This window comes from Talpa occidentalis, unplaced genomic scaffold (genome assembly GCF_014898055.3).
Source record: "Talpa occidentalis isolate TD23 unplaced genomic scaffold, MPIMG_talOcc4v2.1 talOcc4.3, whole genome shotgun sequence".
NCBI classification, from domain to species: Eukaryota; Metazoa; Chordata; class Mammalia; order Eulipotyphla; family Talpidae; genus Talpa; species Talpa occidentalis.
The window spans coordinates 149474293-149500054 of NW_023603184.1; the positions used below are offsets into that span (position 1 = coordinate 149474293).

Consider the following 25762-nt stretch of genomic DNA (forward strand, 5'->3'; position numbering starts at 1 on the left):
CTGGGGTGGAGCGCTCCCCTTTGTGGGAAGTGAGCCCCCTCCCTCAGGCGGCCGCAGCGGGCGAGGCTGGGGAAGGGCCTCCCACGCGCCCCGTTTCTCCCCGGGATTCCTGCACCTCGGCCTCCAGCCCCGCCTCAGAGCCTCTGGGTACCCTTGCCTGCCGGCGCCGTCTCCTGCTGAACCCCGACACCACTCTCGTGGGGGCGCCAGCCTCTGCCCCTGTCGGCCCTGGGTCAGAGGTCCCTGTTGAGAGCCTGCCACGCCTCCTCCCGGGGGGCTTGCCACTGGCCCCCAAAGCCCCAGTGGGTAGCTTGGACTGGGGTTGCCTGTGGCTGAATGAATAACTGTGCCAGGCGGGTGCTACCAGCAGGGACTGAGCCAGTGGTGGGTGCATTGTGGGGCGCGGGGCCCTCACGTCCACGCCCCTCTTACTCTGTGGCCCTGGACTTAAAGCAAGGAATCTGGGGTTGCCTTCTCAAGGCTTGTCAGCTGTAAACCTTAGCAGCTGATTCCGAAAGCTGTTGGCGCCTGGTTGGCTGGACAGAGCCCCAGGTGGCCGGGCGGGCTCCTCCAGGGCCCCTCCACCCCACACGGTCACGCACGGGGGCACGGGTTCCGGGCTCTCCCTACAGTGCCTCTGCCCTGGCCTGGCGTGTGCGCTGCTCCCTCGTGCTGTGTCCACCACTGCCCCTCCACCTCATCCTCTGGGCCCAGGGCAGGCGTCATGCTGCCGCCTCCCAGAAGCCTTCTTGGCTTCCCTCGCCACCCCTTCCCACCCCGGTGGCCTTCCCTGCAGGAGCCTGGCCGTGTTGTACACTGGGGAGCAGTGGCCGGCTCTGTCTTCGCCCTCACCCCCACCACGTTGTGGTTCTTGAGTGGGGCCGCTGTGGCTGATTGTGCAAAGTGTCCCGGGGCCAGCAGGAACCCACCCGGCGCTGGACTCAGTGGTCAGACCGGCTGCAGGGCATAGGCCCTGTGTTGTGCCAGGCGAGCTGCCTGAGCAGGAGCCAAATGAGCCACCCCAGGAACTCAGGCCCCCCAACGGCTCAGCTGCCCCAGGATCTCAGGGAGGGGTCAGCTGGGCCTTCAGGGTGACCGGAAGTGCCCCCTTTCTGAGTCAGACCCGCTGCAGGGCTGATCCCTGCCAGTGCATCTCACTGAGGACGCGCCCAGGGCCCCAGCCAGAGCAGACCCCGAGCTACTTCTGTGACTCGGGACAGAAACACACGGACCCCTTGCACCCCAGACACCCTGGCCCTTCGCCGTCGTTGGCCGCGACGTGTCCCGGCTTTGGGCACGACTGCAGCCGGATCCTTCGATCCCGGGGTGTTTGGGGCACCCCACCCATGACTGTGAACTGTGAACCCACCTCCTCTTTTTCCAGGGACCGCTTCACCCCAGGCGCGACTCCCTCTGCGACCTGCGTCCTGTGCAGGTCGTGAGGACGGGCGTCTCCGTCAGCTGCCGAGGGTGAGGGGGGCGTCCTCTAGCACGTCCTGGAGCTGGGGTTCGGCTCTGGCTCTCAGGGAAGCGGGGTGGTGGAGAGAGCACTTGTCAGGTCCTCCCCTGAAGGGCAGGAGCCCCTGAAACCACAGACAATGTGGGGATTGGGCCCCATCTTCTCAGAAGTGTCCCCACGCTTTTCCGACGGAGTCGTGTTCCCTTCACCAGGGGGCCGTGGGCGCCCGTGAGGGGCAGAAGTGCTCACCCACCCTCCCTGCACACCCAAGGGGGTGTCGCAGACTCTGGGGCGTGGAGCTCGGGTGCCGGGGAGCTGTCAGCAGCATCAGAAACTGAGGACAAAAAGACTCTTCCGTTGAGAACATCACGACACAGAAAACCAGGGCGGGAAACACGCGCTCATCCCTTTCCCCACGGCGAGGGCCCGGCGGCCTCTGGCACGGTCCCGAGACACGAGCTCATGGGCAGCGACGCCAGCTTAAGATTTTGTCCGAGGCGGGCGGCTGCGGGGCCGCGGGGCCCAGTTCTCAGTGGGACTTGGGAACCACCTCCAGGTTACCTCTTGTGCCGCTCCAAGTGCATTCTTTTTTTTTTAAATGCAAGAACCGGGGTACAGGCCAGATGAGCGGGAGGGTGAGAGGGTTCACCAGAGACAGAGAGGGGAACAGAACAGGCAGATCTACTGAAATCCACTGCTGAGGGGAGCGGCGGGGCGGCAGGAGAGGTCTGCGCGCCATGTGGGATTCTCACGGGCCGGCCGGGATTGAACCCGCCTGCAGAGGCTGCGGACATCTCCACAGTGCGGCGCTCATCTGCCTGCGCCACGAGGGAGGCCCCGAAGTTCATTCTTTACTGAAAATGACATCTTTGAAAAGCTATGACAGGGTTAAAATGCATCAAATTTATCGTAAAACCATCCTAGTCATGGGAGTTTAATTTGTCACTTGATCAGACAAGAAACATTCTGATATTGTCGCGTCCTCCTATTGTCGTGCGTGGAACAGCCGGTCCTGCTTGCCGTCCCCCCGGCTGCCCGCTGCTCCTGGTCCCCAGCGCCGCCTGCAGGGCCTCTGCCACCCCACCCGGCCCATGGCCTCTCCTCGAGGCACCCAGCCTCCGTCCTGCCCCTGCTTGCTCCCGAGGAGGGCAGACGCCGGGGCCACCTTGTCCCCGAGGCACCATGCACGTGGTCCAGATGAGAAGCTGGACGTCGCCGTGACCTTCAGTATCCATTCCCGCTGCAGGGTCACCACGGCCTCGGTGAGGGCAGTCGGGTAACCCAGCGGGGAGCGGGTGTGGTGACCTCAGCGTCCCAGTGCCTGGCCCTGCTGTACGAGGCGGCTGTGTCTGGGCGAGGCGCGTGCTGCCCGGCCTCCACGTTGCCCTCCTCCGCGCCCTCCCCCGGCACACGGCTCCCTGCGATGCCAGGACCACGCTGCCTGCTCGGTCACGGAAAGCGGGAAATAATTGTCTGAACGAAGATTTGGATTTCGCGTAAAAGGGGAAACAGTTCCCAGGGAAAATCAGAATTCTTCGTGAGGTCACCTCGAGATCGCGGTGAGAATAACAATGATGTCATTTGCTTGCAAGGCGCCGCGTTCACAGTTCTTTACGTGCCGAGACGTGCCGCCAGACTGAGGCTGCTGGGCCTCTCGACAGGGCAAGCACCCACGGGTGCACCCCGAGTCCCTACTTCTCGAACGCCCCCCAGCCTGCACATGTTTGGGCTCCGATGCTGGTCCGGGCGGGCCACCCGCTCCCCCTCCCCCTCGCCTGGGGTCTTCCGAGTCTGAGCTCCGTCGAGGTGGGTGCTGAGGCCCGGCCACCTCGGTCCTTCCGCCTTAAAGTGAGAACGACTTTGTTCCGTGGCGCTCTGTTAAATTGGCTGGTTAATTCTGGTGTTATTTACCCTGTAATTCATTAGTTTCACCCCACCATTGGCAGCTGACAGGCTGTAATTTCACGCCTTGCAATAAAAGATGTCTCATAATCTGCTTCATTTAGCAGCAAGAGAATTTAATGAAATTAACTGCAGTCCTAATTATGCCAGTGAATACTAAAGACTGCCATCAAGTTTTCTCAGAAAAAGGACGAGGTCCACCTCGTGAAGGATTTAGAATATAATTTCCTGGGAAAAGTTGCAAATGTCTTCCTTCTATTGGCCAACAAGGGCCAATTACGGCTGCACATATGACTATAATTAACTGGGTTTTTTTTCTGAATGTCTCTCCAAGTATTCATTGTTTCCAATCAAATGTAAAAGCCATTCCTCTATTGGAGTGGCGGTGATGATGTCAACAACTAATGTGCAGCTCCTCGCGCCTGTCCTCGTGCTGTCTGCGGCGGAGCCGGCCCGGGCGCTGCTGCTGGCCGGGGTTGGCACCTGACCCAGAAGCACCTGCTGCCCACTCGTGGCTCCGCCGGTCCCACACGCTCCTGTCTCACCTGTCTCCAGGCCAGGACGCAAGGTCTCTCCTGTGTCCTCCTGGTCCCCAGGGTGCTGCCACCCTGCCCCTGAGCTGTGCTGGCCCTTCGCCTCCTGCCCGCCTGTGCTGACCTGGCAGCTGCCTATCTCCCTCGAAGGCCAGGAAAGGACAGGAGGAGGCGGTGCCCGAGCTCCGACTGGATATCGCCCCTGCCAGCCCCTCAGGGGGCACGCACACACCCCCCGCTGCTGACCCCGTGCCCCGGCGCAGCCTCTCAGCAGCACCTCCTTAGAGTGCAGATGACGGCAGCCTGGCACGGGGCCCCCACATTGCTGCACAGGTGCCAAGGGGGAGGGGACACGGAAGGCAGACCCCAAGCGCTCACCCTGCACGGGAAGGGGTCCCCAAGCCCAGTGAGGAATTGTGTGTGGACAGCACCCGGGTCAGGGGCCCAGTGGCAGGTGGGTCCAGTGGTCAAGTGGCCCCTGAGGTCAGGCGACGCTGCCTCTTCCCATGCTGGCTGCACCAGCACTTGCCCTGTGTCCAGAGCTCAGCGTCAGCTCCAGCTCCCACACCCCCCACCCGAGGACCGCCCTGGCCGGGGGAGCGTGTGGACACACGGGCAGCGCAGACCTCCTGGGCAGCTTTCACTTCAGAGACACACGTGACGGCGGTGGGAGCTGTTACCTGAGGGGGCTGCAGGGGCGGCCTCGTGAGGAGGAAAGGCTTCAGGCCCAGGGTCAGCTGGGTGTCCTCAGAAATCTCTGCTTTTCAAGGAGCCTCCACGCTCACAAACCCCTTCCCCCGCAGTGGGCCCTGCACCAATGCTCCGGGCTGGGGCAGGTGACGGCTGAGCCATGAGGTCCGGGTGTTGGCGGGCCCCCCGCCCCGGCCTGCTCCCCAGCCCGCTCCTGCCAGTCCAGGCCACAGGGTGTGGCTTTGGGACCCACGCAGGCAAGGGCGACAGCCGCCCAGGCGGTTCAGCAGGCGGCTGGTCGTGCCGGGCCTGGCCGGGGTTTCCTGGGCACACAGCTGCCTGGCCTGTCTGTGGCCCTTCCCGGCTTGGGGGCTCCCAGCACGGTGGGCGGGGTGGGTCTTCGGAGCGTGTCCACGTCCAGCAGACTTGCTGTTGAGGCCCCCTCCCAGCTGGCTAGCCTTGTGCTGGCCACCGCTCCAGGCCCCGGGACGGCTGGGGCCAGCACCACAGCCCCTTGGCCGGGAGCTGGGGGGGCTCACCTAGCTGCCAGGACCCCCGGCCCCCCACACCCTCTCCTTCCATCTCCACGGGGCTGCCAGGGTCTCGGGGCGACCACCGTGGTTCCAGGGGCTGTCCGGGTAGGGGCTGCCAGCTCTGTGACCCTCTTGCCAGTAGTGTCGCTGCCCAGAGCCTGGCCCCCGCCCCAGGATGCCAGCTGCTGAGCCCCCAGGAGGGTGCTGGCGGGGTTCCGGAACGTTCTCCACAAGACGGCTGTGCTGGGGGCGCGGGGCCCGGAGCCCGCGGCCAGAGACGCCCCCAGGCCGGCCGTGCCTGTTCGTGTCTCTGCAGCGCGCCCGTGGGAGTTTGGGCGCCAAGCAGTAAGAAAACCTGAAGTATTTCTCTCCCAGACCCTCCCAGCTTATTAAAAGAACTTATGGACATGAAAATACATTAAAGCGGGCAAAGCGGAGAGGGCGAGGGAGATTAACAGCCTCGCTGAATGGAGCCCATTGACGCGGCTGCCTGTGAGCGCCGCGCGGGGACGGCCGGCCCGGCCGGGTTTCGGGGAAAGGAAATTTATGTGTAGGGAGAAGAGACGCCAGGGTGTCCCCGCGGCCTCTCCCAGCTGGGGCGATGGCTCAGGAGCAGAGGATTCTTGTGCACCCCCCGTTTCTGCACCCCCATTAAAAGACCCGCTTAAGATGCCACAGAGATGGGGGCGCCGGCACCTCATGCCTTTTGTCTGCGCCTGGTGCTGCTTCTCAGTCAGGCCCTCCTGGGGCCTCCTCGCCTGCCTCAGAGGGGCCCAGTGCGGAAGGGGGTGCCCGGGACAGGCCGGCTCTCGACAGGCGCCCGCAGGCGTGGGTGCCTCGAGTCTCCGCGGGCCTGGGCGCCCGGAGCCGCAGCAGCCAGGGGCGCGGGCCTCGTGCGGGGAAAGTTAGCCGACAGTCAAGTTTTATCTCTTAATGAATAGAGACTGCTGAAGTAAGGGTTAGGTAATTGAGTTTATAATTAATTAGCCATAACCCTCATCAGATAAAGCAGTTGTGAGGAATTTTTTTTTATCTCCTCTCTCCCCAGGGCCTGCCCTTCTTTGTCCTTGTGCTGACAGCCCGCACTTATCTCGAGCCGCTGGAGCCGGGCCGGCAGCCCGCCCCTGGCCGGGCCGAGGGGTGGTCAGCGGAGCCCCCCATTGTGCTGCAGGCCCACAATCAGCCTAGCTGTCCAGGCCATGATGAATTAGCGGGGGAGTTAACACAGAGGTGGCTGCAGATCGCCCGATAACTGGCAGGCTCCGTCTGCCCCGGCTGCGGTGCGTCTCTGACGGCCCCTGACACCTTCCAACAAAGAGGTCACAGGAGGTAGAGGTGGAGCCATCCAGGGCTGCCGCAGAAAGTTGGGCCTCGACAATAGACCCCGAATTTCTACAGCCGGGCAATCACGCCGCCGAGGAAGCAATCAATGAGAATTGCACTCTTTCTTTGAGAGATCTTTTTTAAAAAAAATCCCGTATATTTGAGCTTTGCATGTTCAGGGTACAAGGCACCCTAACAACGTGGAGACATTAAAATCAAAGGTGGTGTGAGGGCCGCTTTCACCGCCTCCCCCCGCCGCCCACCCCGTGCCCTCTCTTGCTGGCAGCGGGTTAAGTGACGCCTCCTTTTAAGGAGCAGCATCGTGACTTTCTTACAACTTACAATACGGAATTAGAAAATTCCCAACTTAAGTCAGCTTCCGTGTGATTTTAGTTGTTTCTTTCTAATTGGTCCCCAGGCAGGTAGAGATAAACTCCCCTGCTCCCCAGGGACGTGCCGCGAGAGGACACGGCGCCTCCTTTCTGGCCGGGCGGCTCTGTGTGTTTCAGGGCCCAGGCGGCAGCGGTGGCTCCTTTGTGAGCAGGACGCTGTGGGTTTCATTTTCTTTGAGACCCGATGGTAGCTATTTGGAGGCTCTGAAGCCAGGGCGTTTTCCAGGCGGTGGGATGGAGTGAGGAATGTGAATGCTAATGAGCGTTTAATCAGACCAGATTCGTTACTCGGCCTCACTCAGGGAGTCAGTGTGGGAAGTGCATTCACAGGTGGTGAATGCATCCAAGGATGAGGCCCTTTTTGTGGGGGGGTAAGATGGGAAGCCCACGGGCAGATGTGTTGTGGTTGGGCGATGGTGGTTCACTTGTTTGCGGTTTGATTAGAAACAAATGTAGTCTCCCTCAGAATTAATCCAGAAAGTGCTGTTACCAGGAAAAGCCCTCCCCGGCGCCCTGTCATCAGCACCCTGGACAGAGATGCTGGCGGCCTTGGGGAGCCACGGGATGACTCTGGCTTTTACGTGAAGCAAATGCGGTGGCTACACCAGCTCTGGGCTTTGTGGGGGGGGGGGGCGTTGTAAAAGGAACCCAACAGGCCCGCTTGTAGAAGGAGTGGGGCTAAGACGCAGAGTCCACTCTCAGCTCCAGGACGCGGAGACCCCCTGTCCTGCACACATCACCCGTGCGTCCTTCTAGCTTCCAGAATTCTTGGGGTTGCTCCTGACACACCCACTATGAAACCAGCCATCGCCCGTGTCCATGCCTGTCATGGCCGAGACAGTCTGGGCCTTGCTCAGGGTGGCAGAGAAAATACTGAACAGAGGAGACCAAGGGCCCCTCTCCGGGGTGGACATGAGTCCCTCTCTGCGCGGTCGGTGGGTCGACGCCTGTGTCTCTCTTTCTGCTGGTCAGCCTGTCCTTCGTGGGAGCAGGGTCAGCCTCAGGTGCCATCGTCCCTGAGCGTCACCATCAAGGACAAGTCCTTTGGAGGTGCCTGGGCCACGGCAGACCCCATGGGAGTGAGCTTGGGCCGGGAGTGTCAGCAGGAGAGACTTTAACGCGCCTGTCCTGGTGCCGAACGTCCTCTCACTGGCCGCCAGGGCGGTTCCCTCACCCGAGCCACCTGCTCAGCTGCCAGCTCCAGGCAGGATTAGTACAAGCCCAGTGGACTCATGGGAAGGTCTCAGGGGTGGCTGGTTCCTGCCCTGCCATACTGTCATTGCTGTATTTTTCCTGTAGCAGCTCATGGAGCAGGTACGAGAAACGGCTCTTCACAGCTGCCCTCCCTGGAGCCAGCGCCCCGCACACCTCCCTGAGTATCGGCATGAGCCCCCGGCTTGCTGGCCATGTCTGTTAGGTGGAAGCTTAAGAGACGCTTTTCTGTCCCCTTCCAGGTGTCACTCCTGACATCTCAGCGTCGGTTATCTTAAACCAGGACGGCTGGCGGACAGCTGATTGTGCGAGGAGTAGAAAAGCAGGCCAGGCTGGAGAGGAGCAGCTGAAGGGGCTTGTGGGGGCGGGTGGCCCCAGCCTGGGCAGCCGCCCGCGACATGGAGACCTGGCCGGGTGGCGGGGAGGGTGGGACTGGGTTGTGACAGCTGGCAGGACACGGCAGGGACACATCAGGGAGGTGACAGCGTCGCAGGCATTTCAAACCCAATCACTAACATATTTATTCAAAACTCAGCGGCAACTGAAACTCAGTTCTCTCTGCGCGCCGATAGGCTCTAGCACGTCTTCTCAGACGTCGTCATTAAGCCGATTACAGATTAATTTTCAGTCTCAATTCTCAGCGTGTTTTGCCTCGGACACATTTTTGAAGCGAGGGAAGTTGCGTTACACTCAGTTACAGCAGACGTTCGGGTGGCGGTGGCAGTGGCGTCTGAGTCTTCCTTTCTCTTCAGTTCCTCACCCTGAACTTGGGTTCTCCCGTTGCAGCGCTGCCCCACTGTGGCGTGTGGCTGCCTCCTCACACCTCGTTGCCCCACCTGCTGTGTTGGGAGGCCTGGGCTTGCTCTGCGTCCAAGGACGTGGAGCGTTCGGGGCTGGCGCGTGGCCAGCCTCTGCGTCTCCGCGGACAGAAGACACGGGAGCCTCAGCCCCAGAGGCCTGGACTTCTCGGCTCTGTGGGCCTCTCGGAGCCAGAGGCTGCCGCGTTCCCAAGCGGTCGCCTGGTCTCTGGAGCACCCAGCGCAGCTTCTGTTTTCATCTTGGCTTAGTGGCGCTGAGGCTGCAACTCTACCTCCCAGGCTTCCAATTCCCAGCGGCTCACCCAGAATTATTGGAATTGTGTGGGTGAGAAATGCCTCGCGCCTGGTGTGGCAGAGAAGGGATTTGCTGGCTCGCTGAAGCCGAGGGGTGATCCCACCGGGGCACCAGGAGGCACCTCAGGCGCTGGCATCTCTGGGTCGGGGCCGCCAGCTGCAGCCTGTGCCTCCCCTGGTGTCTGTGCTGAGGCTTGGGTGCTCATTGGCGCGCCCCAGACTTGGAGTCAGCCGTCCATAGCTCAACTGATGCCAGTGGAGGTCGGGGGGCGCCTGAGATACATTTTCTCCACTTGTCCCCTGGGAGCCTGTAGGGACATCAGCCGTGGCTCCCTCCTCTCTCCTGCGCCCTGGGCCCCTCCACCTGGCGCAGCCTCCCTGCTTGCAGCTGCTGCTTTTAAGACAGCGGATGTGCATGGAGGCTCACCCATCCCCTTCTGCAGGCACATACCCCACGCCCGCGGCGCGGGAGCACACACTTCCGTTGCCCTGCTAGCTTTTGGCTGGTAGCAAATTCAAGGTCCGCCAGTGGGAAGGGAAGACTAATGGGCAGCATTTTCTAAGTCCGCCTGCAACCGATTTCCAAGAATTCAGCACAGAAGCCATTTGAGAATCGATTGGGGCTAAAGAAAGGTTTTCCAGTTAAAAGCACTGCAGAGCCCAGAAGTCTGCGGACACGCACCCGCAATGCGGCTCTTGCTCTGGCACGGTCTTGGGGTGACTGTGGACATGTTAGGTGAGCTGTGCCTCTGCCGCCGGGTGACCTCGGGACTCTGCTTTGTTCTGGAGCCGGAGCACTGACCAGACCCTGCCACGGCGGTCCATCGTTTGTTTAGCTTTGCCATCTTGGGAACAATGCATCTCTTAATTGCTGAAACCTTTAAATTTGTTTAAATTGACGTGGACGGTGATTCAGGCTACACAGCAATCTTGAACACATTCCACCCTGACATTACTCCAGAAAAGGGAACTGAAGTTGGGTGTTTAAAATTGCAGTTCATTTAATTTTTCTGTAGTCGGTAAACAAATTACAATCCAATTCTTCTGACACTCTGTCGGCAGTTTTGAAAGCCCCGGTTTTAAGAAATTCAAAATAGAATGCTGTAGAATAGGAACATAACATTTTTAGAGAAATATTTTTAGGCTTTCACCTCAAAGTTCTGGGGACTTTTTAATGGATGAAAATCATTTTTCCTTATAAAAGATAAGGTGGTGTTTTTAAGGAAAGGATAGTGAACCTGTGGGTTAATAAATGGTAGGCAGAACCTATATAGCTGCTTGAATTTTTTTAATATAGTAATTCAAGGAGAAGTTACGTTAAAATGGTACCAAATTAAGAAAGCCCCCCTTTTAAGTAGTTGTGATGACTCTCACTCAGAGCTGAGAAAACAGGAATGGGTATGAATTCTTTCCCAGCGAGTTATATTTTGGGGGCACATCTCCACACCCTCATTACCTGATATGTGCTTCCTTTTGTCAAAAGTTAATACATATCCATCTGCCGTGAAAGGTCCTTATAACGTGAAAGGTGGTTTCCCGACAGGCCTTGGAAATTGATGAGCTGATGAGCTGGGAGAGACTTACTCATCTTTTAATGCCAGCAGTAACAGTCCTCACACCCAGAGAGCAGGGGCATCAAAGTTGGTGGTAGCAAGGAGTATTTGCCGCTGTAATTGACAAATAATACCCCTCATAAATACTGCCAGTCTTTTCAATTAGTTTTCATCTAAAATTCGGGCTACAAAATGATGGCCTGTCAACTGACAATGAATGGCAAAAATTAATAAATTGTCTTCTAAATAGAATGGACACTTAAGAAAAATTGGGCAGCCAATTTAGCACAGCATGAAGCGGGGGAACCTTTTGTACTGGTGCCCGGCACTAATGTCGTCTGCGTCTTTATTGATGGGGCTCGGCGGCCGCTGACAGTTTTGTTGCTACTGGCGACTTTCTTCATTAAAATTAAAGCCAGCCTCAAATTCCATTAGCCCCACTCGGCCACCTTGCATCTCCTTACACATATTGTTTCTTTTATTAACTCCCTCTCCACCCACTGGAAGTTTTCAGAGAAGTTCCAGAGGAGGAATTATTTGCAGAGGCCAGAGGGGCCAGTCTCTGGCCTGGGGGGAGAGGCTCTCTTGCCCTCCCAGAGCCACATCCGAAATCTTTAAGCCTCTCCTCCCTCTGCTTCCCAAAGGGGTGCATATTACCTCTAAAAAATACATGCTTTGGGGGGTCTGTGCCAGTGTTCAGATAGGAACACCCAATTAGCTGCGAACCTTCTAGTTTCTTATTTCCTCTGCACCTTTTTTATTTTTTTTTTAAAGTTCTGGCTTCCCATCTCTTAGCTGCTATTTCCATCGGCAACTGCACCTTGACACAGTGGTGCCGGGGAGACCTGCATTTGTCAGGGATGCCTTCCAGTTATTTTCCCCCAAGGCATTACTTTTATCTGTAGAACAAATTCCAACCTTTGAAGGGGAAAAAAATCGAGCTTTACTGAACAAGTTCTGAACTATTGTCTGGAAGGCTGCTGCCTGCCCTTCGTGGCCCTGTAAGCAGCTCAAAAGCCCATGATGTCTTAGGCCTGTAGCTCACCACTTCTGGCAGCAAGAAGTAACAAACCCTGGAGATTGGAGGGTGGCCCAGGTCTTGCCTGGGCGCTGGCGGCACGGAATGGGGCCCTGGGGCTGGTGGACACCCCTCCAGAAGGACCCAGGTTGGGGTCAGCAGCCACCCTTGTCCCCCACCAACCCGCTGCTGATCGCTGTCCGAGGTCCTGAGCAAAGCTCAGCGGCTGAGCCTGCCTCTAAATTGTTCTTTTCTGCTCCTCCTCCTCTTTCAGCTTGAATCTCACACTTAGGGAAGCTCAGGCGTTCATTAATCCAACAAAAAGTTGTGGCACGCCATAAAGGAACAGGCACAGCAGTGTCCCAGAAAGACCTCCATCAGAAAAGCATGACTTCTCTGAGCTTCCTGGCACACTCAAGGCTAAAAGGGGAATAAATTTCTGAGCTCTGCTGCAAGCCATTTTGTGTGTGTGTGTGTGTGCGCGTGCGTGTGTGTGTGCGCGCGCGTGAGTGCACGCACACGCTTTCTGTATTTCCTTTAATCCTGACTTGAAACCACACATTGAAATGAGCCTTTTTTTTAATTCAAGGAGATGGTTTATGGATTCGGTATTTACCAGTTAGCTTTTACTTATTAACTACACAGATTTCCAATCACCACTGTCTTCCCTCGCCTTCTGGCCTGACATCCTAAATAAAGAGTAAAGTGTCTAGGCTAGTGGCCAACAGAGGAGCATGCAACACGTGAAGTGCCCTCATCTGCTTTATTCCCAACTTTGGATTCTTTTATTTAGGGTGTGCGGGGGCTGCAGTTCCTCACAGTTCATAACCAAAGCTGGTGCCACTTCCTGCTTTGCAGAGGGCTGGGGTTGTTGCCATGATCTGTTTTATCTGAGAATGACTTTTGACATTTTTGCAGTGAAGGGAATCAATCAGATAATTACGGGAAGGCTTTTAAAGCCAGTCTTCTTTTTGAGTCACTGTAAATAGTCCCGTGAAGAGCAGCATGCTAAGTGGTGTTCACTTGGTGTTTAAAAAAAAAAGTGTCTTCGCTAGGACTGTATCGTTTCCAAAAGGTGGGTGTGTGATGATGTAATGTCGTGGATGGACATGCAGTGCAACGTCCCGAGTCGGTCTGCATGTCTGACCATCTGGACCGCCCGGCAGGCCCCTCCCCAATATCTGAACCCAGCGAGGAAACAATTGTTACTTGATGATTGAACCCACTAATATGTTATCGTAAATGGGGCATGAAATACAATACTTTGTACATAGTCTATACTAAGTGACTCTTGTATTGAAACAAAAGGCCATTTTTAACTTGCTGACACCACGCAGGGCCTCATCAGATTGGCCTGATTCACAACTAGCTTCTGTGCCGGGGCCTTCAGAGTTTTGTTAAAGGTGATGAATCGGAGGATTTGTCGGCACCACTTCATCCTGCTCTGTAGGCGGCTGCTGGCTTCGAGAAGGGCTAGTCCGCGTGATGGGCTGTCGCCGCGAGCGCGTTGTTGGCTGCGGCGGCTGAGAATTTCCCCAGGATTTTCGTGTTAGCCTAGCCCATCAGGCCGTTTGGTTTACGCCACTGGAGAGCACGTTTCTGCCCGTCCGGGACGGCAGCCTGCCTGTCACAGCCTCCGCTGGAGCAGCGCTGGCACGAGCAGGGGCCGGTGGAAAAGAAGCCCGCCCGCCCCCCCTTCACCCCACCACCACCACCCACGCCGCTGTGTGCATTCAGCCCGGCGGCCTCTGCCCACAACTTGGGGCGCGTGTGCCCCTCCTCTCGGCTCCAGTGAGTCAGGCAGGTGGGCCAAGGGCTGGGGTCTCCCGTGGGCCGCTGGCATCTGCAGGTATCTTTGTTCCCGCTCATCAAGGGGCAGCTCCAGAGATGACTCAGCACCTCTATACCATGTGTCCACTTGATCCACTTTCCAGCACCGGACAGTCCCTCACAGGAAGCTGATGGGAAAGACTTTCGCATCTGTAGAAACGCCTGACGCTGTAACGCAGCTTAAAAATGACCCCATGGGAAGACACCATCGTGGACTCTGCCCAGCTTGAGCTCCCTCATGTCATCATAAGGGGCCAAGAGCAGCCGTGCCCCCTTCAGCTGACCACCTGGGGACAGCCCTGCGGTGACCACCCCGAGACTCTACTCGTCCCCCAACAGCAGACACCCAGGGGCTGCGAGTCCCCATGCCCGGCCTGCTCCTCCTCACGCAGCCACAAGCTGGAGGCCGGGCGCCGTGTTCTTCCCAAGGTGTCATCTCCTGAAGATAATTCTCATCAGCTCACGCTGGCGTTCTTTCCAAGAAATCAAGGAGCCGTCACTGTCATCATCACGCAGGGACGGGGTGCAGTGAGTGTCGTGCTGCTCGTACGAGAGGCTGTACAGGGAGCATTTTGGAGCTTGGGGCTTATCATTACTGGGACGGCCGTGAATTCGTTTTCTGTGCCAGTTTGCCAGGCAGTACAGCAGGGGGTGCTGCCTGGAATGCCGGCCGGGACCGCTCCTGGGGCTCTCTGTGGCGGCTGCCCTGTGCTGTCGGCGCTGGAGAGAAGTGGGGACCCACTTGCGAGCGTGGTCACCCCTGGCCCAAGTTTTGGGGTAAACCTGAAACATTGTTTTTGCCCGAACCCCCTTGTCTTCGCCAGGAGGAACGTGAGTGTCGCCTGCACTGTTGGCACTTCCTTCTCTGCTGTGCCAACCTGCTGGCATCCCCGTGCACGGGCCTAGGGCCGGACCCCGGGTGGTGACTGTGTTTGTGCCTGGAGTCTGCAGAGCAGTGATTTGTGCTCACAGGGCGGGCCCCACAGCTCCTTGAGCAGGTGCTTTCTGGCCTGCCTGGCCCCGCGGTGCAGGTCTGTGCGGACGGCCACAGCAAGGGATCCCAGCCCCTCCCTTGGCTGTGTGGCTCAGGCCCTGGTGTCCCACCTCCTGGGCTACTTGGCTGTCACCTTGCACAGTCACTTAACCTGGTGGCACCTTCCCCCTTCACGGTCATGGCCGTGGGCGCTCGGTTATTGGCTCATTCCCCCAACAGCATGTTCAGAGTGTGGGTCATTTGCAGGTTACGGGAAAACAGACTGAGCAAGACGAGAACAGCCCCCGACGCTGTAGCTGGTGGCAGGAAGCCGGGAACCCGTCAAGTAGAAGCAGGTGCAAAGCCCACGCACGCCCCCAGGTCCCTTCGGAGGCCTGTTAGGAAGAATCAAATGAAAAAAGTGCAACTGGTTTTAATAACTGTTCGTTGGGGCACTTTGATCTTTGCAGCATGCAGTCACTGTGGAAGGTTATCTCTTGGTTTTTCCTGCCGAGTCTTTGAAACCTGCGTGTACTTGACGCAGCGCATGGCAGACAGGACTGGCCGCCGCCACATGGTGACCCTGCTGGACAGAGGCAGCCCTTGTTGGGCGCTTCTTCCACCCCCGGGGGCGAGCACAGACTCACCGCCCCTGCCGTGCGGGGCAGCCCTGGAGGAAGCCCTGGGCAGGGGTGGCGGGGCCTGGACTGGACAGAGGGGAGTGAGCCGGGTGGGCTCGGGTGGGCGAGCAGTTGGTGGAAACGTGAGATGCTGGCGGGGGGGCGGGCAGTGTGAGGCGCCCCCAGCCCCGAGGAGAACGTTGCTGTCGGGTGTGATCCGGCGGGTTCTCTGTTGGGTCTGGAACGCCATCACCATTAACTCACATGGGAAAAAATGTCTTGCGCTCCCAGGCCCCGACAGCATCCTTCCAAGTCCTGCAGAAGGAGGCCCCGTCTCCACTGGCTAGCAGGGAAACTGCTCCAAGGTGCAGGCTCGAGCCAGGAGACGCCTGCTGGTCCCTGCTGCGCCAGCACCCTCAAGGCCGCACTGCCGGCGCCCCTGGGCGAGCGCGGGGGCCTGCGCCCAGGCCTGACCTGCGCCTGCGGGCACCGCGTCCGCCGTGAGAGGTCCAGGGTCATTTGCTCGGGTGAAGACGAAGCACAGGTTTTATCGTTGCTTCCCCGGGAACGCTCCCTGCCTGTCCGCGTGGCCTATGGCCTGGCCGGGCTGTTGGTATCGTGTGAAACGCCCCCGTCCTGTGAGGTGAGCCCTGGCCGCACCCTGGGCGCCTCCCCTGTGACCCGCCGGCGCCGGCTCCTAGAGGAGGCACCACGCGGATCTGAGCCAGGCCCGCCCCCGGCCCGTCAGCACCGTCTGTGGGTCTTGCCTCCAGGGAGGGGAGGGGGGGGAGGACGGGCCTCGACGCGGCCAGCACGGGGGTCCCCACAGCCCACGCCGGGGACTGCCCGCCCTGAGGCTGGCCCTCGTCTCTGCGGGAGACGGGGAAGACAGAGAAGGCGCGAGCGGGGGTGACAGCGACGCGGGCGGCCTTCGGCGGGCAGGGAAATTGTCCTCCCGGCTTCCTCTCCTCCTCCCGGGCGCCAGGGCGTTGGTCCGTTCTCAGGGCTGCAGTTGCCCAGAGCCGGGCGCTTCACCCCCACCTCCGCTGCTGGCGGGACGCGGGCGCCCCAGCAGGCCGGGCACCCCACGGCCGCGGCGGCGCACATGGGGGAACCGCCGGACCGTCCTGGCGCCGCCGAGCTCGGGCCGGGTGTCGGGACGCGGCCTGAAATGGATTTCCGCGTCCATCGTGATTAAAATGTGAAGTGTGTCGGTCACAAAGCATGCATTTCGGGGCAGTTAGCTGAATAATTCTTTTCTTTATTATCCCAAATTACTGCTGAGCTCTGGAGAGGGGAACAGTTTAGCCAATTATTGTCATTTGAGCTGGATTTGTGGGTGATTAGCTCCTGGTCGAATCCAGCCCCGGCCGGCGCTTTGAAGCCGGGCGTGTGATTTTCGCAGCGGTGAGGGAGGAAGAGCCGCGGCTAATGACAGCAAGGTCGCGCGGGTGAGCTGACCTGTGTGCGCGCGGGCCTGGGTTTCGCAAATAGGGCACCCGCACTAACAAGTGTGTCACTCACCCCGCCGCGCGTAATCGGGGCTTTAGAGGACGGGGGAGATGCCGACGGCTCAATTAAAGGGGAACCCTCTGTCCCCTCCAACCCGCAGAACGACAGACACATGACGAGCCGGAGCGGGAGGGGCCGCCAGGGAGCTGGTGGAAGATCCAGAATCTTCTCTGCCCGGCCCCTCCCCCCTCCGGGGTCCCCGCGAGCCGGGAGCAAGGCCTCCTTTCGCGAGACCACCAGCCCTGGCCCGGAGGGCGGCAGGTATCACTGCTGCAAAGGGGTGCGGTGAAGGGGGCTTCCTGCTGTTCCTGTGGAAACACTCGAAGCCTGCGAGATGGGGGGTGGTGGGGTGTTGGTGCTGGAGCGGACCGGCTGGCGCGCGAGTGTCTCTTTCCCAAATCTCGCTCGGGGCCTCCCGCGGGGCGGGCTGCGAGGAGGCCCGGGGAAACCGGCCCTCAGGGAGCTGGCCTGCCAGGGCAGCGGCCACAGCGTGGGCTGACTCCCCGCGCCCGGGGGTGCGTTCCACACCCTGAGCAGCATCCGGCGCGCGGGCCGCTGTCCGGTCGGTCACTCCTTCACGCTGAGCCCCGCGCTCAGTGGTCACGGCCAGGCTCGGCTCCTTGGTGTATTGATCCAGCGACCGTTCCTCCCTCCCGACCTTGCTTCTGGTTTTCCATGGATTGTCTCGACTTTTTCAGAGACATTCTAGAACAGGGAATGTCTGTAATTGCCATCATGATTTTAGGACGAGCCACATAGCAGGTACTGATACGGAGATCGGGGTGATCAGCCCCCCAAGAACTCCGGAGCCCACCTGAGGTCTATCTGGGCTGTGCTGGATCGGAGGTGCCGGGAGATGCTCAGGATGACGCCCGTGGGGAGCGCGGAGCAGGGCGAGGGTGGGGAGGTGGAGCTGAGGACACCGGTGACCGAGGGACCCGTGGGGGTGTGGTGAGACTGGCATGGTGCCACCTGCAGGCCGGGCGCCGTGGGCGTGCCGGCAGCAAGACACGCCCCTGACCCACAGCTCACAGCCGTCCTTGCTCGGGGTGCCCCTCTCCTGGCCCCGTGGCAGAGGCCCCAGTCTTGGAGGCTGGAGTATGAGATCAAGCTGCTGGCAGGGTGCCGTGGCTGGTAGATGCCACTTCTCCCTGCCCCCGCAGGGCTGCCCTCTGTCTGTGTCCTCTTGTTATGAGGACACCACCGCGTTGGATCCGCCCTTGCCCGAGCCTGTCCTGGATTGGAGAGCCTCACGAGAGTGGAGCGCCGCCTGACCGGAGAACGGGGTCTCCACAAGCGCGCCAGAGCCCCAGGGAAGCGGTGCTCTAGGGATGAGCTGAATGGAGGGTGCTGCCGAGGCCAGCGTCTGAGGAGCTGGGGGGAGGTCTTCTCCTCTGCTCATGGCATGGAAACAACCTTCCGGGTCAGTCTGCAGATTCGAGGTTTTAGATTCTGGAGGAAATGGTGCTGAGTTGACTGGAAAGTCCGAGGGAGAACATCTGAAGCTGAACATCAGCTTTCACTGGAGTCAACTCCAGGTGCAGTGGCCGCTGTTGCTTTGGCATAAGCATCACCTCAGGGTTTCAGGCTGGCTTCGTGGCTGAGCTTTTTCACTTGTTTATGCTTTTAACAGTATTTTGCTTGCTTTGGTGCGTTGCTCTTAGAAGCACCTGTGCTTTTAGTGTATTGAAGTTGGATTTTTTTTTCGTAATATATTGGCTGGCACACGTCAAATAACATCTGGTTGCGATGGGGCTGGATGTTAACCGGCTGGGTTAAAATCCATTGCTCCCCATCTTGATGGAACGCCTCCCGTCTTGCCCTATGAAACATGGATTTTTACTATTGAGCACATTTTTATGGACCTTGTTTAGCCAGAATTACCCTTACGGGTCCTCCGTAAGGACCCGGTTTCCATGCCCAGCCTCGTGCTGCGGTCCGGGCGCCTCAGGACTACAACGTGTGATCCGGGGGGGACAGACTCAGCGCGTGGCAGCCCCGTCGCAGAGCCCAGCGAGCTTGTGTCACTGGAGGTCACGGAGCCAGGACTTGTGACCACCAGGTGAAGGGTGCTGACGAGGTGCTGGGGCCCTGGGAAGGGTGAAGAGGGCCTTTGGGGGAGAAAGACTAGAATTGGCCAGTTTTGACTAGAGTGGTGCTGGGCGGCTCCCACTGGGCCCCACGCCCCTGCAGGACTCCAGTCAGTCTCTCAAGAGCCAGGCAGTGAGAATCACCGACGTTGCCCGTCCTGCGGCCTTGCCCGCCTCTGCTGCCCACTCAGCCAGGGAGAGGACAGCATGCGTGCGGCGGCGCCCCCTCACACTTGTTGCGCAGACATTGGTGGGAGAGCAGACGTGAGGGCGCTGCTCCAGCCCCCCATCTGACTCTCAGGGTGTCATTGCAGGGGTGCCGGGAGCAGAGCTGCAGACCTGGCACCAGCAGCCTCGAGTGCGTACCGCCTCCCCGGCCCCGGCTTGTTCTGGCAAAGCGTCCACTTTCCTACTCCAGAGACAGCTTAGCCCCGGGCAGGCAGGAGCAGGATGGGCAAATTTTCATTCAGGAGATTAGGAGACACTGCGGGGAGCCATGCCCAGCGGGCTGTGCTTTGCAGGGAGCCCCGGACAAAGGAGAGGTCACCCCAGGCCCTGAGCCTCCCTTGAGTGCCCAGTCTCCTCACTCCACCCGCCTGCATCCCACCCAGGTGTATGTGGCCAGTTTTTCCCATTAAGCCTAAGGAAAGCACAGCTTTAATACATGTGACCAAAAATGTCTTGCTTTAGAGTAAAAGTGACAAACACACGTGGCAGTGGTGTGGGCTCGCGCTGGGTTTCCGTTAGAGATGCCGGCTCTGCTCTGCGGCACTGAGAAATTCAGACACCGTCTCAGCCCCTCACAAGAGCCGGGCCCAGCAGATCAAAGCAAACCCTCAACGAGGCACAGTCAACAGGTGTTCACTGCAGACCCGAGGAGCACTCGGGGCTCCCCAGGAGGATTCGGGGTGCAAGGCTTGGTTGTTTTTTCCCCTAGAAGCAAGAACATTAAGCATCTCTGACCCTGGGTGGGTGTTTTGGCCTTGAAGAAACTATTGTCTTTTTAAACTTGGTAATTAGAAAGCAACTGGCACGTCCTCGGGGCAGCAGGAGAACTCAATTCACATCCCTGCGAGACCCGCGCTCTGCTTTGGGCCAGACGTGTGCCCGCCCAGTGGCTGTAAGGCGGAAGCGAAATGCTGCTTCCAGAGAAAAGATCAGGCCTTGGCTGAGCCTTCGATGACCCCGGCTGCGGCCCCACCACCCAGGCACCAGCCGTCAAGCAGTCCCGGGCCCGATGCTCTCCCTTAGCGCGCAGGCCGGTGCCGCTGGGTCCCTGGACGCGAAACAAAGACCATTTGCCCGGTTCGGACCCCCATCTCTGATGCGGTCAGTGAATCTTTGTTGGTAAATAATTGCTATTGAGCAGGGTTTTAATATAAATTTATGAGCAGTGTTTTATCACAGCTCGGGGCTGCAGCAGCCCTGAGTGATGGATTTCCGATAGAATGTACATGCATCACATTAACTTTGTGAGTTACTTAAGGCTTGTGCGCTTAACATTGCTTTTGGCTTCCCGTGACCTCCTGGGCCAGGCTCCGGGGACCCGGGGCTCATGCAGAGATTGCGGCCAGCACACGGTTCTGCTCTTTGCCACACCACAGACCGAGTTCCTCGTGCAGAAGAGCAGGGCATGCCCGCCAGGGCCTGGCATTCGATTCGAGGTGTCGATCATTTGGGGCCAGCCCGGCCTCTGAAGGACATACCAGGGGTGCGTGCTGACTCACTGGGTGTGTGTGCTGACACGCTGGGTGTGTGCTGACACACCGGTGTGCGTGCTGACACCAATCTGCAGCTGTGCCCGAGGCTCAGACTCAGGAGATGAAGGCCCCGGGCCATGTGCTGCCTCTGCAGGGCTACCCCACCTCTAGAGGCTTATTTGAGCAACCAGTAGTGGGTTTCCTTTCTTAGTATTTAGGAGGCAAGTGTGTCAGTTTAGGGTGACAGGCACAGGGGGTGCAGCCTGGGCGTCCCCGTGCAGCAGAGGGCGGGGGGGGGTCAGGTGGGCTCACTCTTCCTCCAGCACTTTGGGGGATCTGGCTGTGTGCCGGGGATAACCCCACCCCAGGGCAGCGCACCCCTGCCCGGGCGCCCAGCTGCCCAGTCCTCGGCCTCCTGTCCATGCAGGCGGGATGGACGACCTGGACACGAGCCTCACAGATGTCTGGCAGATCCAGGCTGAATAGTTGGACTTCGGGGTCTCTTAAGTCTCGGAAATGCTGTGATTCCCACTTGATACAAATACTCTTAAAAATCAGCATTCAGAATTAATTTAAGGAAAAAAGGGAAAAAAGGAAGGAGTAAAAGCAGAAGGCTTGTTTTTGATCCGCAGAAGCTGCTCCTGGGCCTCTGATTACCGCCTCCTCCCGCGGCGCCCCACGTAGCAGCGGGCTCGGCTCATCAGCTTTCAGGAGGCGCCCCTCTTATTTGTGGAGACACATTGGGTAATCAGGAAGTCCGCACAGTCCAGGGGCCCCCCACTGCTGGAACGTGCGGCCCCTGGGCTTCCCCCACCATGCAGGGCTGGGTTTCTCCAGCTCACAGCAAGCGAGCGCCATGTATGGAGCCTCTGGCCAGGGCTGCGCTGACTTCCGTCAGGCCCCATCACGTCCTCCCCTTCCCTGGAGACACTCAGCGTCTGGGGCTGCGGGGGCACGCGTGTGGGGGGCACAGTGCATGTGTCCGCCTCGGGGAGGAGCACGTGCAGTCCTGTGTGTGTCCCTCACACGGTCACGGGTCTTCCTCTGTGGGGAGTCGGGTCACAGAGGTGTCTGTGAGGGGGACACCCCAGCTTCAGGGTGGGTGCGTGTGCTCTGGAGGGTGGCCCAGGGTGGACGGCATTAGGCCCTGCAGTGGCGGTGGGCACCTCGACTGTCGTGGGGACTTAGCAGATCCTCCTGTGTCAGGGAGGAAGGGGCAGGTGGCAGCTCCTGGCGCAGCCCGTCCACTATCAGGTCACCCCCTCTTCACCTGGATCCAGGTGCCCTGATGCCTGCGCTGCCCGCACCTGAGCTAGTGGGGCACACCTGGGCCACACGTGCCGGCGCCCGGCACTTGAACGGCGAGCCTGGCAGCCAGGTGACTGCAGCTGTGAGCAGGCCTGTCTGCCCAGCAGCCCTCGGGGGCCCAGCTTGAGGGCCCCTGCATGCCGCGGTCTTCCCGCGGCCCAACTAACTGTGGGCGGCGTTTGAGTAGCACAGCGAGCCTTACAGGATTTATTTCAGCTGGTGGAGATCGGGATTTTCACCAAGACATGAAGTTTCCCTGGCACCAGCGAGAAGTGAATGTGAAACAGTGAAGCCCGCCCTCGCCTGCGGTCGGACCATCCGCCTTCATCTCCTTAAGGACTAGGTGCCTGTGGCGCTGGGAGAGCGTGGCTCGGCTGTGGGTCTGCTCAAGAAAGCGCTGCTGGCCAGAGAGGGGGCTGTCCTCGTGCCCAGCGCCCTGCCTGTTGTTTGAGTGGGAGGGACAAGCTTTCTGAAGCCCAGAGCGCCCCCCTCCACCTGTGACCCCAGCCGACCTCTTGGGTTGTCGGAGTTGGTGGGACGTGGTGACCCACCGGAGGATGCAGACAGGGTCTGTTACCTCGATTCCACTGGGAAGGGAAATGTGCTTTAAGAGCTGCTTGTCTGTGGCTGAGTCCCGGGTGAACAGCCCCATCCCCCAGGCAGGGCCTGTTCCCCTGGGCCTCGTTTTCTGCCTGGTCTCTGGCCATGGTGACTCTCTGCCCAGACTCTGGGACCTCTGTGCGTGCTGCGTCATGTAATGTGTTTTCTGCAAATAATAAGCAAAGGTTTCGTGGCTTCAAACTCTGAAATATTTCCCCCCAGAAGCAACATTTAGATGTTGATCAGAGTCCCAGGCGGCTCATAATCCGTTGCAATGTGAGAGGTAGAATAAAAAACAGTATTAACATGGTGTGGGTGGTAATGTTGGACTTGAACCTGACTTGAACCTCGTGTTGTGTTGTGTTGCTGGGGGTCGTGGAATCAGGAGCCGTGGGGGCTGCAGGTAACACGTCCCTGGGACATCCCTGGGCACCTGTGCTCCTTCCAGTGTCCAGTTACTTTGAACACTTAAGGCTTCTGCTCAGCCAGGCCTAGTGCTTTCTCTGTCATAGCAGGATCCTATGAGTTGATGATAAAGGGACAGTCAGCAGGAGTCTCTGTGTCCACTGCACTGTGTTCAGCAGGTAGAGTTGGCAGCAAGGGTGGAGGGCAGTGAAGGGGCCTGAGCCGGGGTGGACCAGGCCAGGACAGCGGAAGTGCCAAGTCAAGGTGCCGGGGCCAGCAGAGCCAGGGCGGCCCTCAGTTTTCTCCGACCGGAGAAGAAACAGGGTGGGAGCTTTGCTGGAATCAGTAGTTAAAGCAAGACTCGGTTCTCATCAGTCATCTAAGGAAAACTGGATTAAACACGCGTCAGAAGTGTGTGGGCTTCAAATTTTGAATGGCTTTCAAGAAGCCCTAATATGATTTCATTAAAAATGGATTAAAGTAAATTATACACGATTCATCTATTAAGTGCTATTGCTAAGTTTGCAAATGGGATTTCATTTTTAATAAATTAGAAATCTGAAATGAAAAATGGTGAAATACAGTGTTCTTATTTGCAAATATCGTAAGGTAAGAGTACAGTTAATGTGCTATGTGTAGAAATGGAAAATTAGGTCTCCTGGTTTTCAAAGCGTCCTATCTTCAGGGGCGCCGTGACATTCACGGAGAGCCAGGACGTGCCACAGCAGTTGTATTTGCTTGCAGTGGCCTTTATGAAAAGTCTGCGTCGCAGTGATGTTGCATATGGCACGATGGGACGCCAAGTGTGCGACCAGGTGTGCATGCAGGTGTGTGTCCTGTAGGTCAGCTCTGACCTGATGCATGACATTCGCGGCTGAGTCAGTGAGGGCTCCGCGCACGGGGAGGGGTGACACCAGACTTCAGCGCCCGCTGGCCCTTCGCGCCCCAGTGCCGTCCTCCACACATGTGCCATGGACAGCCGGGCCTGCTGTCCTGAGTGAAAATGCAGAAAATCCAAATCGCCAGGGTACAGACCCATCACTTCCATTTTAAGATAAAACACAGTCCTCAAGGTGCTCAAATCCGGTGCCTCCTGGTTTCTGGGCCTCACAAGCCTTTACACTGGCTCCTTCTCCTTCCAGGGCATCCTGCTGAAGCGCAGCGGCAAGTCCTTGAACAAGGAGTGGAAGAAGAAGTACGTGACCCTGTGTGACAACGGCCTGCTCACCTACCACCCCAGCCTGCATGTGAGTGTCACTCCGAGGCGCGGGCAGACAGTGGAAACACAGGGCGTGGGTGGGGACCAGGGTGACAGCAGACTAGCCTCAAAGCTGAAGTTGAAGTCACGCCCCCTGCCCCCTCGTGAGATTAATAATAGGCCCCTTGCACCCCTTAAGACCATGTCTCCCTCTCCCCCCTCAATATCCATCTGTGGCCCTGAGCCTTGAATTACAGTAACACATGCATGGATGAGGTAGAACTTTAAATGCAAGTAGAAAGACTGGAGCAGGGAGTCAAGGAGAAAGGTAAAAAGAGAACATCGATCTGAACATTGAATCGGTGGAGCAATTACATCGGAGGCCAGGATGTGGGTTGCTTCCCTAAGTAGCGCTAGGTCTCCCGTCCGCAGGTACACTTGCTCACCGTCATTTTTCATGGCTGTATAATATTCATCGTGCAAATGTGCCCTCATTGATTTAAAAGCATCTCCACACTGAATGTTTGGCAAATAGACCCCTTTTGCATTGTTTTTACTATTAGAAGAAACTATTCGGTGGCCTAATTTTGCAACTCTCTGCCCATTTCCTGGGACAGAAGCTGAGCTCTGCTTCCTAGGTTGAAAAGCATCTGTGCCTTTATGGCTTTGGGTGTCCAGAGCCAGGTTCTTAGAAAGGGCCAATCAGTTGATCCCCTGGCAATGCACCAGGGACCTTCCCAGCAGACTCAGAGCATGTCCCTTAAAAAAACAGATGCGGATGTAGGTAAAATATAACTGTATGTACTATAATGTAATTGTGTAGAATGGACACAATGTATTATCAGTTTAAGGTATTAAGATTAAGCAAATACAGCAAATTAAAAAATACCTATGTGTATGCCACTTTGCCATTATGATATTGATGAGGGAAAAACACAATTCCACCAACGTCAAATGAAATGATGTTCTTCAGGGCCAGATTTCATTCTGCGTTTCACTGTAAGTTGCCATCTGCAAGACCCTGATGTTCCATGAGGCGCTGCTCTCCCTGTGTGTGGAATGTATAGGGTTTGAATATATGTTCAGATCTCCCTCCCCCAATATGCTGGTCTCAGGGGGCCCCTTGCAGGGTCATTGGCTTGCTGGGGTGAACGATGACTTCAACCTCAGCACGAGCTGAGTCACAACGATGACTTCACCCTCAGCACGAGCTCAAAAAGCAGGTGTTTCATGCAATCTCGACTGGTCAAGTCCTCCCATCTTGCCATTGGGTCTGTCTTTGAGATACATATTCTGTGTGGGGCTGAGGGGGCATCCGGTTGATTGGATTTATTTGGGAACTAGTGGCATGTTGCATCTCCAGGGGGGTCTCCAAAGCAGAGACTTCATCATAGTCTCCCAGAACCCTGCCAAGACCGGTCCTGCACCCCAGCAGTGGGTGCCTCCCCAACACCAGCCCTCAGCGGGGAGGCCGCCCTGCTCCTGAGTCCTGCCTAGAGCCCCATCAGCACAAAGCCTGTGCCAGCCCAGCTGCTCCCCGTTAGAGAAGGTGGTCAGAACCCTGCCCTGTCGGGCTTCGCTGACTGGAACCGAGGCCTGGGCAGTTCTGCAGGTGGGCGAACGCCTAAGCGCTCACCCCAGCCCGCCCTTCAGAAAGTCTGCAGATGTTTTCTTGAGACCTCTCCAGTGTTTGCCAATCCCGTCTCAATTCTGCACAACATACATGATCTGGTGTGTCTGGCATCTGACTACATTGAGGGCGGTGGATCGCCCTGGAACGCAGGGGGCCGCTCAGGGGC

The 25762-nt window shown here is 58.2% G+C and overlaps 1 protein-coding gene across 3 annotated transcripts in view; it reads left to right on the forward strand.

Annotated features, from left to right (window-relative positions):
* Positions 1-25762, forward strand: part of AGAP1 (ArfGAP with GTPase domain, ankyrin repeat and PH domain 1) — a 357631-nt gene that overhangs the window by 188621 nt on the left and 143248 nt on the right. For all 3 annotated transcript variants that reach the window (XM_054700176.1, XM_054700177.1, XM_037522170.2), the window contains exon 10: positions 23908-24012. In XM_054700176.1, coding sequence (XP_054556151.1) covers positions 23908-24012 — 105 coding nt within the window. The remainder of the gene's footprint in view (positions 1-23907; positions 24013-25762) is intronic.